Source organism: Lonchura striata, chromosome 29 (assembly GCF_050655825.1).
Source record: "Lonchura striata isolate lonStrDom1 chromosome 29, ASM5065582v1, whole genome shotgun sequence".
In the NCBI taxonomy this organism is placed as follows: domain Eukaryota; kingdom Metazoa; phylum Chordata; class Aves; order Passeriformes; family Estrildidae; genus Lonchura; species Lonchura striata.
This window is the reverse complement of record NC_140731.1, coordinates 1,197,446-1,210,210: the sequence shown is the minus strand read 5'-3', so window position 1 is coordinate 1,210,210 and position 12,765 is coordinate 1,197,446. Positions and strand designations below refer to the sequence as shown.

The 12,765-nt window shown below is 60.2% G+C and overlaps 1 protein-coding gene across 7 annotated transcripts in view; it reads right to left on the bottom strand.

The window, feature by feature from the left end:
• HDAC7 (histone deacetylase 7) overlaps positions 1-12,765 on the bottom strand; it is a 76,586-nt gene that overhangs the window by 47,042 nt on the left and 16,779 nt on the right. For 4 of the 7 annotated variants that reach the window (XR_014950370.1, XR_014950371.1, XR_014950372.1 and 1 more), the window contains exon 1: positions 11,759-11,911. The exons of 2 other annotated variants lie outside the window; for them this stretch is intronic. Coding sequence is in view for 1 of the 5 variants with exons in the window: in XM_085562757.1 (XP_085418883.1) it covers positions 4,092-4,188 (97 nt within the window). In the remaining 4 variants the exon portion in view is untranslated. Of the gene's footprint in view, positions 1-4,091; positions 4,710-11,758; positions 11,912-12,765 lie in introns of those variants that run through there. One more of the 7 variants, XM_085562757.1, reaches the window with a different exon arrangement.

The window sequence follows — 12,765 nt, the reverse complement described above, 5'->3', positions numbered from 1 at the left end:
GCAGGAGGGGAACCAGCTGCTCTCACACCACCAGAGCATCTGGAGAGCTCCGTCCTCCCAGGTCCAGCCCTCCCAGACATCTCCAAAAAGAGCACAGGGGGAAGGATTCCCAGCCCCCCTCTGAATGCCCCAGGACATTTCATTTTTCACAACAGCAGGACCCTGACTCAGGGCCGGCTCCCCCAGCTGGTCCCCACCATCCTGGGCAGCTCCTCCTGCCCAAACCAGCTCCAGCTCTGCTCTCCCCTCACCCTGGGCTCAGCCCTGGACCTGCTCAGGTGAGGGCACCGAGAAACTCCTCTGGCAGGGCAGAGCTCTGTGCTCGTGGCCCCGGTGCAGCCTCGATGCAGAGCTCAGCTCTGGGGAAACCTCAGCTCTGGAAAGGCTGTGCTGCCCATGACAACCTGGGAAACTCTGGCCATCCCTGGCTGTTCCAAGGGGATGAGGTGGAGGAACCAGCCTGATTTAGGAGCTGATCCTAAACCCCACCTCCAAGGAACCAGCCTGGTTTAGGAGCTGACCCTAAACTATAATCCCACACCTGATGAACCAGCCTGGTTTAGGGGATGATCCTAACCCATAACCCCACCCCTGAGGATCCAGCCTGGTTTAGGGGCTGATCCTAACCCATAACCCCACCTCCAAGGATCCAGCCTGGTTTAGGAGCTGACCCTAAACCACAACCCCACCTCCCTTCCTCTCCCTCCCCCACAGCCCCGGGCCCTTTGCTCACACGGTTCCTGCAGTTCCTGGCCCTCGGCTTCTTCGAGGCTTCCGCCACCATCTGGGCTCCATTTAGGGGAGCTGATGTTTTTCACAGGGCTGTAATCTAAACTTTGGGATTGAGTTTACATCTCGCATACCAGCGTCTCACCGCCGGGCCTGGCTACGCACCGGGGGCTGGCGGTTGCCAGCCCTGTGCCGGCGGCTCCGGGCACCTGGGAACGGCGCAGGGTCGGTGCAGGGATCCCAAACCAGGGATCCAGCCACCACCCACCTCTGGATCCAGCCAGGCACTGTCCCTGCAGTGGGTGAGAGCTGGGAGAGCCCAAGGAGCTGGGAATCAGCTCAGCTCGCCCCGGGAGGCTGCGATGGGAGACAAAGCCCCACATCAGCTTTGCCATCCATCGCCAGCAGCAGGAAATTCCCCAGCCCGGGCAGCTGGAGATGCGAGCGCAGGAAGGAGAAGCAATTTGGGAGCAGGGATGTGGAGAGGCAGGTCCAGCCCTGCTTGTGCTCAAAGCCCAGGGTGACAGACCCACCTCTGGGCACAGCAAGGCTCCTGACCCAGCCCTCAGGTGACAACTGGCACCCCCAAATCCCTGCCACCTTCCTCCACCCTCCTCGCCGGCTGCAAGGTGGGCAGAGCCACAGGCAGTGTCCAGAGGCAGCCAAGGTGGCTCGATCCCAGCAATCCACGAGGCTCAGCCAAACCCAAAAAATAATGTTTTCATACTTTGACTTTTCAGGCAGGATTTAGTCATTTGTGGACACGAGGCCTTGGCAGGGCCGCGCTGCCTCCACTCACCTACCCCAGCCTGTGGCTGTTTACGGCAGCAGAGCCTTGGAAGGAGAGGGAAGATTTGTGGTTTAATCCAGGTGAATTATTCCTGCTCGCTTCTATGGAGCCTGCAGCTGGTGGGGAAGGGGGGATTCAGCATCCCCACAGCAGGAGAAGAGGCGTCACAACACAGCCCAGCCCCACAGCTCCACAAACCCTGCCTGGACAAACCCAGCAGGACTTTTGCCCCGTCCACCTAAAGGCTAAAAAATGAGTTAAGGGCAGAGAAGCCAAGCCCTGGCTGAGCACACTCGTGGTAAAAGCAGAGTGGCTGAGAGCTGCTCTGCCATAGGAGAAAAGCAGGTTCCACCCCAGCCTCGTGGGGCTGTGCAGGCTCTGTGTGCTCAGCCCGGCACGGGGCACTCGGAGCTGCCAGGGGGAGGAGAAGGGCTGATGGATCCAGGCCCCCGGTGGCTGCCAGGGTGTCCCTCAGGAGCCCTCCGTGCCCAGGATCCAGCACGAGCTCCTCGCCTCGGTGTCAGATCCAAACTTCCCAGGCACGAGCCCAAGGATTTATCTGCCTTTGTCCCCTCCCTCCTCCCACATTTGTAATTAAACATTTGTTATTTGTTATTAAACTATGGCCGCTTATCTGCAAATCCTGCCTCTTAAACCAGCAAAGCCACGCCACAGCTCCTGAGCGCCACGCTCTGTCCCACAGCCCGGGGGACACCAGGAGATCATCGCCACACACCCTGTCTGCCCTCAAAGCTCACCCACCATGAGGATCCCACCATGACCAGGATCCCACCAGATGAGGATCCCACCAGGATGAGGATCCCACCACGACCAGGATCCCACCAGGATGAAGATCCCATCATGACCAGGATCCCACCAGATGAGGATCCCACCAGGATGTGGATCCCATCATGACCAGGATCCCACCACGACCAGGATCCCATCAGGGTGAGGATCCCACCATGACCAGGATCCCACCAGGATGAGGATCCCACCAGGGATGAGGATCCCACCATGACCAGGATCCCACCATGACCAAGATCCCACCAGGATGTGGCTCCCACAACGACGCTTCTGCATTTTCACCCAGCGACCAAACCACCCAAAGCAACCTCGAGGCCGAAGCAGCCAAGAGGATCAAGTCCTCAAGGAAAGGAGCCATTCCAGAGGGACAAGTCCTCAAGGAAAGGAGCCATTCCAGAGAGGAGCTTCACCACCAAGCGTGGGATAGAGCCGGGAGACAGGAAGGATTCGCTGAGGCAGCCCTGGCATCAGCAGCACAAACCCACTGAGGCCGGCCAGGGGCAGGAGGAGCTCTCTGAGGAGCCTCCGTGCCCTCCAGGCGCTCCAGCAGAAGTTGCACAGCTGTCCCGGCTGGGGAGGACAGATAAGGCTCCAATGATTCATTCAGTGTAAACCTTTATTTGCTCTTGCTCACCCAGAGCAGCCAGCAGCTGCTAGCGCTAAACTGGGCCGGCTCCCAAGCACAGACAAAGGCCTGCAAAAATGGCTTTAAGGAGGAACTGACTGTTCAGAAAAGCAATCCTAGAAGAGGGAGTTAGAAAGAGGGAGTGCAGCGCGGCGCAGGAGGAAGAGGAAGCCAGAGAGCACCTAAAAATAAATTTTAAAAAAAGCAGCGAGGCGCAGGACAAAGGCCTCGCGCGCACGTGACCGCTCCCCGCAGCGGAGGCAGGATGCGAGCTCGGAACACAACACTCCCTCCCCAGCAACCCCACGTACAGAGCCCCAAGCACCTCCCAGCTCAGCCAAAGCCACCACCAGCACCTTTCTCACCCAGTTTGGGCTTTTTCCCCCCTGCCATAAATCCCCCAGGTGCAGGATGCTGGCCGTGCCCCAAGCTGGGCATGACCAACACCAGGGTGGAAATGCACCCAACCCAGCAAGGCTGGAGGCAGAATAGCTTGAAAATGTTAAAGGAGTTGAAAGGAAATCTGGAAAATGAGGTTCCTCCCAAGAAGAACCCTCAAAAAGAGGCAAAATCCTGCAGAAGCATTACCCCTTCATCCCCCCAGGCAGTGCCTTCACCAGATCTGAGCAGAGCTGGTGGGAAACTCGTGAGTTTGCTCTGGAGCAGCCAGAAAATGCAGCTGACAGAGGAGCCTCTCCTGTGCCTGCTGCTGCAGCTGGGACGGGCGCTGTGGCTCCCGTCCCGTGGCTCCAAGGCTGCAGAACGACCCGAGCTGGGACATCAACCCCCAGTGCCCTGAGCCTGAGCCAGCCCCGCTGGTGGCTGGTCCCATCCACCCTCAGTTTCCTGAGCCAGCCCATCCATCCCCAGTGCCCTGAGCCAGCCTCGCTGGTGGCTGGTCCCATCTACCCTCAGTTTCCTGAGCCAGCCCATCCATCCCCAGTGCCCTGAGCCAGCCTGGCTGGTGGCCATGGCCACCGGACCACCCCAGGAGCTCCACTCCAGGCCCAGGAGCGAACCCGGCCTTGTTCCCTCTCCGTGCGCATCCTGAAGGATGCTCCCTCCACACCTTCCCCCAGCCCCGCCGGGGCTCACAGCCGTGCAGGGAAGGAACAAACGCCCAGGGATGGGAGAGGCACTTACAGGACGGGCTGAACATCACCAGCGTGGTGGAGATCTCCAACCCTGAGAACATCCAGCGAGTTTCGCTCCCGGGAAGCCGCGGCTCCGCATCCCACATTCACTTCTGCTTCATCCCTGCCGCCCACCCGCTCCTCGGCGCAGCGGGGAGAGCAGCTGAGCCGTGCCGAGCTGGGTCAGACACAACCCAGGCCGCCGCTCAGAACCAACGCATCCCGTCCCGGTCCCGGAGCGGCTCGGGCTCCGCCGGGAGCGCGGTGGCTCCGGCAGCACTTATTTCATGCCCACCCCGGGGTCTCAGAGCCCGCAGCCGTGCGGCTGCCGAGCCGGGCTGTGCCCACAGTGTCCCCTCGGAGCCACCCCGGGCCAGCAGGAGCCCTGCATGGCACTCGCCGCTGCTCCTCACGCCGCGCTCCCTGAGCTCATGACTGAGTAACGCCGGCGAGCCAAGAATAGAGACCTTGAAGTGAAACCTCCCGGGATTGGCAGCTATTTCGGGCGCGCTCAGCCGCCGGGGCTGCGTGACATAAGAGGATATAAAAGAGGAAACTCTGCACAACAACTCTCACCTCACCGAGAGAGACCCGGGTCGCAGCAGGTAGGGCTGCTGCGAGCGCCCTTGGGGCGAAGCCAATGCTGGGACAGCCCCCGAGGCCACCTCCGGCAGCATCGGGACCCCGAGGTGGCTGTCCCCAGCCCCAGAGTTCCCCGAGCATCCCCAGGGCTGAGCTGCAGCCCAGCGTGGCCACGGCTGCTCCGTGCTGGGATGAGGCCAAGCCCCAGCACAAACCACCTCGAGCCCACGTCGAGCCGAGCCTGTTGCCACAGGTCCAGCCCGCCCAGGCACCTCCGTGGAGCTGGAGTTGCAGAGATGCTGCTGTGGCCAAAGGAGCCTCAAAGGGAGCCGGCAGGACCGAGGCACCCGGAGCACCCCAAATCCCAAAGCTCAGATCCCAAATCCCAAAGCCCAGCTCTGCCCAAGCAGCTCCTCACAGCTCCTGGCTCAGCTCCCCCCTGGGAGGAAGGGCTGGGATTGCACCCAGCCACCAGATGTGGGGAGGAAAGATCTGGTCCTGGTTAATAACCAGCATCAAGATTAATGCAGGGAAATTTAAATGGCAATTCTAGGAGCATGTTGATTAGGACCCTTAGGTACACAAGCTGCAGTTTCTGGAGATCAAACTCAGCACCTGAAACCAGTCCCTGCCAGTTCCCAGCGTGTCCATCCCGTCAGCAGCTGCATTTGAATACTCGTGATGCCACTGTGCTCTGCCAGCTCGCTCACATCCCAGAAATGTGCTTCCTCCTGGCTTTTTTGTCAGGAGTAAGTCACCAGCACAGCATCTACATTGCTAATTGGGAAGAAATTCCTCCCTATGAGCGCGGTGAGGCCCTGGCACAGGTTGCCCAGAGCAGCTGGGGTTGCCCCTGAATTACTGGAAGTGTCCAAGGCCAGGCTGGACAGGGTTTGGAGCACCCTGGGACAGGGGAAGGTGACCCTGCCATGGCAGGGGTGGCACTGGATGAGCTTTAAGGAACCTCCCGTCCTAAACCACCCTATGATTCTATGAAATAACTGAATTCCCCAAATTCTCTCTGTTCTAAAAACACCCTCCAAAACGTACCCAGGGCATGAGGGGGAACAGGGCACCTCTGATTCCATCCCTCACCCAGACAGTGACGGCCAGTTAGGGCCCTCCAGTTAAACCCAGCTTCCAAAGGCTGAATAACCACAAGCCACAGATCTGCTTAACGTGCAGTTCAATTATCCCAGAGCTGCTGTCCCCGTGCCAGCAGGTGACAGGGCCCAGACAAACCGTGGCCGGGACTGTCCCTTGGCATGGGGACCCTCCCACCTCCACTGCATGCCCAGCACTGCAGCGAGGGGTTGGCGCAGTCCTGGAAGGAGGAAAAGGCCGAGGCAGGGGCGATGCCGAGCTCAGCAGAGGCTCCTGCAGCCAGGACTTCTGTGGTGCCTCCATCCTGGGACAGCAAGGAGCCAGTGCCAGGCTGCCACGCAGGGCAGAGGGGACACATGGGTGACAGGAAGGACACGGCAAAACCCAGGAGTGAGCAAGGCAAGGGCATGGGAGAAGGGACAGAGCCCACCTCGGAGACAGCTCTGCTGTGAATGTTCCCACCCTCGGCCACTGAGGAGAACCCTGGCAGCAGCTGCTTCCAGCAGCCGCCCTGCAGGCAGCAGGATGGGGCAAAGAGGCCAAGGCAGGAGCAGAAGAGACAGTTTTCCAATTTTCATGTGGAAGTTGCACCCCCAGGTTACAAATGAAAGTTATCGTCAGCGCATGCAGCCCTGGGCACACCTGGGCAATTTACATAAGCCTTGAAGTTGAGGAAAGCATAAAAGGAAGAAAGAAATCGAGGGAGCAATCCTGGCTTTGTCTCCAGCATTGCGAGGAAGTTCTTCACATTTTCTGGGCTGCCCAAGGCTCCCCTTACGCAACAGCAGCTTATGAAAAAGCAGCCTCAGCATCAAGAGTTTTCCCCTCCCTCGTGTAAGAGATCCTCCTTCCACGGGAGATCCTCCTTCCATTGGAGATCCTCCTTCCATGGGAGATCCTCCTTCCACCAGAGATCCTCCTTCCACCAGAGATCCTCCCTTCATGGGAGATCCTCCCTCCATGGGAGACCCTCCCTCTCTGAAGTCTCAAGAACATCCCCAAAGAGCCGATCCCAGCACCACATCCCGACTCCTTCCTGCAGCATCAGGGAGCCGCTCCTCCTGCGAGAACTGCCCGGCTCCCACCTCTCTGGAGCTTCCAGGCACTTCCAGGGCTGCAGGAAGCTCCAGAGGCTCCTTGGACACGCTGCTTTCTTTCAGAGCAGCACATCTCCCAAGTGAAACAGGGAGAACCCGGGGAAACACTGCGAGGATGCTCCACCACTGACAGGGACACCCCACACACGTTAAAACTCTCTCCATGAGGAGAAACCTCTGTCCTCCTGTTCCCCACTTTTGGTCCCACCTTTCAGCGTGGAGCAGAGCGTGCCCAGCTCAGCAGGGTTTGTTTTGCACTGGTGTGAGCCGTGTTTTGATCCAGCTCTGCAATGCAGCCCTGCGGAAGAGCCAATTCTCCTGCTGGCACCGTTCCTGCTCCTGGAGAACAACAGCTCACGGGACAAAGCCCGATGGATCCGGGTGTCAGGGTGGATTCCCACTCTGCTGAGGGGCAGGGCAGCCAGGGAAAGCCCCACAAACACCTTCTGAATTCTCCTTCCAGCAACCCTACACCACACTTGAGACTGAAGGTTTGGGTTGAGGAAACCAACAAAGTTGGGCTGGATGTGTGCAGGGATCACAAAAAAAACCCAAAAGTGGGCTGGATGTGTGCAGGGATCACAAAAAAAACCCAAAAGTGGGCTGGATGTGTGCAGGGATCACAGACAAACCCAAAAGTGGGCTGGATGTGTGCAGGGATCACAAAAAAAACCCCAAAGTGGGCTGGATGTGTGCAGGGATCACAGACAGACCCAAAAGTGGGCTGGATGTGTGCAGGGATCACAGACAAACCCAGAGGTGGGCTGGATGTGTGCAGGGATCACAGACAAACCCAAAAGTGGGCTGGATGTGTGCAGGGATCACAAAGAGACCCAAAAGTGGGCTGGATGTGTGCAGGGATCACAGACAAACCCAGAGGTGGGCTGGATGTGTGCAGGGATCACAAACAGACCCAAAAGTGGGCTGGATGTGTGCAGGGATCACAGACAAACCCAGAGGTGGGCTGGATGTGTGCAGGGATCACAGACAGACCCAAAAGAGGGCTGGATGTGTGCAGGGATCACAGACAGACCCAGAGGTGGGCTGGATGTGTGCAGGGATCACAAACAGACCCAAGGGTGGGCTGGATGTGTGCAGGGATCACAGACAGACCCAAGGGTGGGCTGGATGTGTGCAGGGATCACAAACAGACCCAAGGGTGGGCTGGATGTGTGCAGGGATCACAAACAGACCCAAGGGTGGGCTGGATGTGTGCAGGGATCACAAACAGACCCAAGGGTGGGCTGGATGTGTGCAGGGATCACAGACAGACCCAAGGGTGGGCTGGATGTGTGCAGACAAACCCAAAGGTGGGCTGGATGTGTGCAGGGATCAGATGTGAGGCCTCTGCCCCACTCCAGCCCTTCTGTGGGGCCGGGACCCCCATGAAGACCCACCCTTAGGATGTCCCTCCCTGCTGGAGGCCTCCCTGGCTGACAGCGTGGTGCTGACTCAAGGCTCTTTCCTCAGCATCCTCGCACGTTGCCCAAGAGGCACCACCACGGTGACAGGGACGTGTGGCACCCACAGCTCTGCCACCTCAGCGACGCTGAGCCGCCTCCAAGGTGAGCCTGGGAAAGCTCCAAATTCCCTCCAACGGGCACTTGGGCCCTGTTTGCTATTTACAGTGAGACAACTGGCTGGGACAGTGCCACCCAGGCTCCTGGCTCTGCCCAAACTCCAAGCCAAGCGGCCGAATCCCACTCGGCGCTGCCGGAATTCGGCACATTCATTCAGAGTTAGCAACTGCTGCTATATCGGGAGGCAGCTTCAAGGGAAGGCAGAGCTCTCCAAGAGAGAGAAAGAAAACAAATCCCCAGTCTGCAGGCCAGCACTGCTCTCCTAAATTTCCTTGGCTCAGCTTAACAAGACCCGGGTTTTTCTGCTAAAAAGTGAACATTTACCAGCCCTGCACGCCCCTGAACTCTGCACACCCCTTAATGACTCCATCACATCAAAGAGCAAATGTGCCAATTCAGACCTCCCCTGAGTGACAGAATTGTCCCGAACAAACCCTGGCCCAGCCCTGCCCTTCGGGAATGGCACCTGGAGCAGAGCAGTGCAAGGAGCTGGGTGTGGGGTGACCAGAACCAAACCCCGTGCGTGAAGGCACCAACAAAGGCAGGAAAACATCCCGGCCGCTGGCGGGGCTGCTCCCAGCAGGGCTTCCCGAGGTATTTTTAGGGCACTGAGAGCCGCAGACAAGGACCGGCCGTGCCAGGCGGGAGCCGGAGCCGCGGCCACAGGGGCTGGACACCCACTCAGGACGGGCAGGACACGCCGCTGTGCCCGGGTGTCCCCGCCCGGCAGGGCACACGAGTCAGCAGAGAAGCAGAGAAGCAGAGAAGCAGAGAAGCAGAGAAGCAGAGAAGCAGAGAAGCGGAGAAGCAGAGAAGCGGAGAAGCAGAGAAGCAGAGAAGCAGAGAAGCCGTTCATGGGGAGCCGGCAGAGCCCGAACGGGACGGGACGGACGCATTCCTGCCCTCGGGGAGCATAGCGAGGCGATGAGACAGCCACGGCAGCTCCGGCTCCGGGACTGCCTCACCTCCCTCCTGCGCTGTCCCAGAGAGCGGCTGGATGGAGATCAAAAGGTAATAAATCAGATGGGAACAACTCAGGTTTGATGTTTGAACCAGAGATGGAAGAGCAGATTCGCCACCTCCCCTGCTGGAGTCGGGCAGCGGGGCAGAAGGAGCTGCCTGGATTCGGAGCTTTGCCAACACACTTGTTTGTTTTTTCCCCTCCTCAAGGTCCCAGCTGTTAAATCCATGATTGCAGGATTTCCCAGACTCACTGAAAAAGCACGTATGCCATTGTGTCCCGCTGCTGGAACAGGAAAAAGCCTGAAAATCAGAGCCACAGACTCCAAACACACAAGGTCTCCTTACAACTGACGTTTTCAAACCTCATTTTTCTTTCAACAGTTTCTAAATGGTTCCGACTTTTGCAGCACTGCCTTTCAGCTTCCCCAGAATTGTTCCTATCCCAGTGTCCCACGGTGGAGGAATTTTTTTGGCATCAAGTGTCCCAAATCCATTGATGTGGCCACTCACATCCCCAGAGCCTCAGAGGACTTTGGGCCACCAGCCTCCAACTCCTGATGGAAGCTGGGTTTAACTCCAATTCCCATCCAGCCAAACGTGAAGACAGAAGCCAGGGCCAGTCACTTGTGCTCCAGCCACCCGAATTCCGCATCTCTCAACTCAAACCCAGGCCCTCAGTCGCAGGAGGACGCGGAGTTTCTCTCTCTGCTGCTCCACAGAGAGCACGGTGTCGCACTGAAACGCCCCTGCCAGCTCAGAGCCGCCCAGGACAGCAGCCAGCACCCAGCCAAAGCCTCTCCCTGCCCCGGGGAGGTTCCCAATGAAGCCATTTAATAACTGCAGGAAAAGACACGCTCCTGTGTGCCTGTCCACGCTCACCTCATCCCTGCTACGCTGCTGCAGGATGAGACTCACTCTGGGACCAGCCCTGACATGGGGACCTGTCCCTTCCCAAAGGACACGCCTGAAGGGTTCAGGACCCTGCTCAGGACAGGTGTAACCACCCCACAAGCTCCCTGCTGAGCTTCCAGCCCCACTGCGAGAGCCTCTGCTGCCATTTTCATGCTCCCACTTCCTGCTCACATCAGGCAGAGAGTAGGAAGTGCTGAAATCCTCCGACCCTCGCTGCAAACCAGGAAGCGCCTGAGATCCCCTGAGAAAGGCTGAGATTTCAGGCTGGAACCCTCTGCAAACATCTGCTCAGAGGCATCGCATCCGGACCCTCGGAGCGGGGCCCACACTCCCCATCCTCCGGGGCTCCATCTGCTGGAACAAACCCGGGGCAGGACCACTCACGGCTCATCCTGTCGGGAAAACGCTAATGCAGAATCCAAAGCCTGCGGCCACTCGCTTCCCTCCCTCTGCCGCGAGTGACGCCTCATCTCTCCTGGCCGAGCCATGTGCAGCACATCCCGCACCTCCTCCGCAGGAGTGTCCCAACATCCCAGTACTCAGCAAACCTCCAGACCACAGATAACACCTTTACCATGGAAAAAGGTGTGGGAAGCTGCTTTTTGGGATTGCCAGCACAGGGCAAACCTTGGATGGCGCACAAATCTGTGGGCTGCACTGGCTTGTGCCTCTGGCAGAGGGATCTGGTGTATTTGGGGCATCCAAAACTCTTTTCCCATTTGGAGAGAGAGAGAGGTGCCCTTGCAGCAAATGCACCGAGGGCAAAGGCAGCAGCGCTGCTGCTCCTCTGCCCTCACACTCCCTCCACGCGCCGCCGGCCCTTCGGAAGGGAAAGGCAACAGGATTAGCACAAAAACATTCCAGCAAACCACAGGCTCGGCTTTGCCACATCTGAGCACTTGCTCTCCGAGGCAGCGGCGGGTCCGCGGGTCTCGCTGGACCCGGTGAGTCGGGGACTCGAGAGCCCGAGCTCTCTCCCTCAGCGCTGGCAGCCGCTCCGGGCTGAGCCCCGCACCACACGCGCACATCCCGCGGGTTCTGGATCAGCTGCTCCGGGAATCGCCATCCCCCGGTGCTTCCCGCGGCACCGGCACAGCCCCGCCGCTCCCGGGGGCGACAGTCCGGCCAGCAGCGGCCACCGGCACCCCAGCGAGCCCCGGCTGGAGCTGCAGACCCCAGGCAGGCACTGCCGGGATCCGGCACCCCGGGACGGGCTGCACCCGCTGCCAGGGCTACACGGGGCAGCCCGTCCCAGGAGCCAGCTGCGGGAGCGGCGGTGCAGCACCTGGGGAGGGGCCGAGCGGAGCCGCTGGGGAACGGAGCCGAGAGGGGACGGGCACCCCACAACCCCCGGGGGTGACAGACCCGCGACTGCCCCTGGCCGGTGTCCCCTTGTCCGGTGTCCCGGTGTCCCGGTGTCCCGGTGTCCCGGCGCCTACCTTGTGCTGGCGGCGGCGACCGGGGCGATGCCGGAGCGTTCTCGGGCGGGGGCGGCGGAGCGGGGGCGGCCCCGGCCGGGCCGCGCGGGGACTCCGCGGGCTCCGGCTCCACCTGCGCCGCCGCTCCGGAACCGGGCGGGCGGAGCGGGGCGGCCCCGGCGGGAGCTGCGGGCGGTGCCGCTCCGCCCCCGGGACGGGCCGGGACCGGACGGGCCGGGTCAGAGCTCCGCGACTCGAGGGACCGGGAGAGGCGACTTCCAGCGGCTGGAGAGACTCGCGCAGCGGGGATCGGGGCCGAGCACTGGGCGCTGGATGCCAAACCTGACCCCCAGCCCGTCCATCCCGGGTGATGGGGGAGCCACCAAAGTGCTGGGAAAGGGGCGGCAGAACGGGCGAGCCTGGGGAGAGCTCCGTGCACCGAATTAGAGCCGAGCACTTCCACCTGGGGTCTTGCTCCCTGCCCGGGCTCCTCCATCGCCCGGGGGACCGGGACGGGGCAGTTCCCACCGCACCGGGGCGAGCGGGGGTGAGCCGGGAGCAGGAGAGAGGGAGCATCCCTCGGGATGAACTGAGCACAGGACAGAGGGAACATCCTGCGGGATGAGCACAGGACAGAGGGAACATCCCTCGAGGTGAGCACAGGACAGGACAGGACACCGGGAACATCTGAAACCCCTGAGCACAGGACAGGCAGGAACATCCCCACGCAGACACCAGGGGAGCCGAGAACCACAAAGAAAGAAATGGAACCGAGCTCAGAGCGAAGGAGGAAGGTGCCCCTGTGCTCAGGGGCTTCAAATTCTGTCCAAAAGCACACCGAGACCCCGAGGTTCCCTCGCTGCCAGTGGGGGAGCAGGCTGGGAGGGAACAGCTTCTTTTCCAGGAACTCCAAAGCGCAGGGGGATTCTCCAACCACAGAATTACACTTCTCCTTTCCAAGGAAGAAATCACTTCAGAGCCAGAGCAAAGCCCTGCCTGGTGCCAGGGTGAGGAGCCCTGCTCAGCTG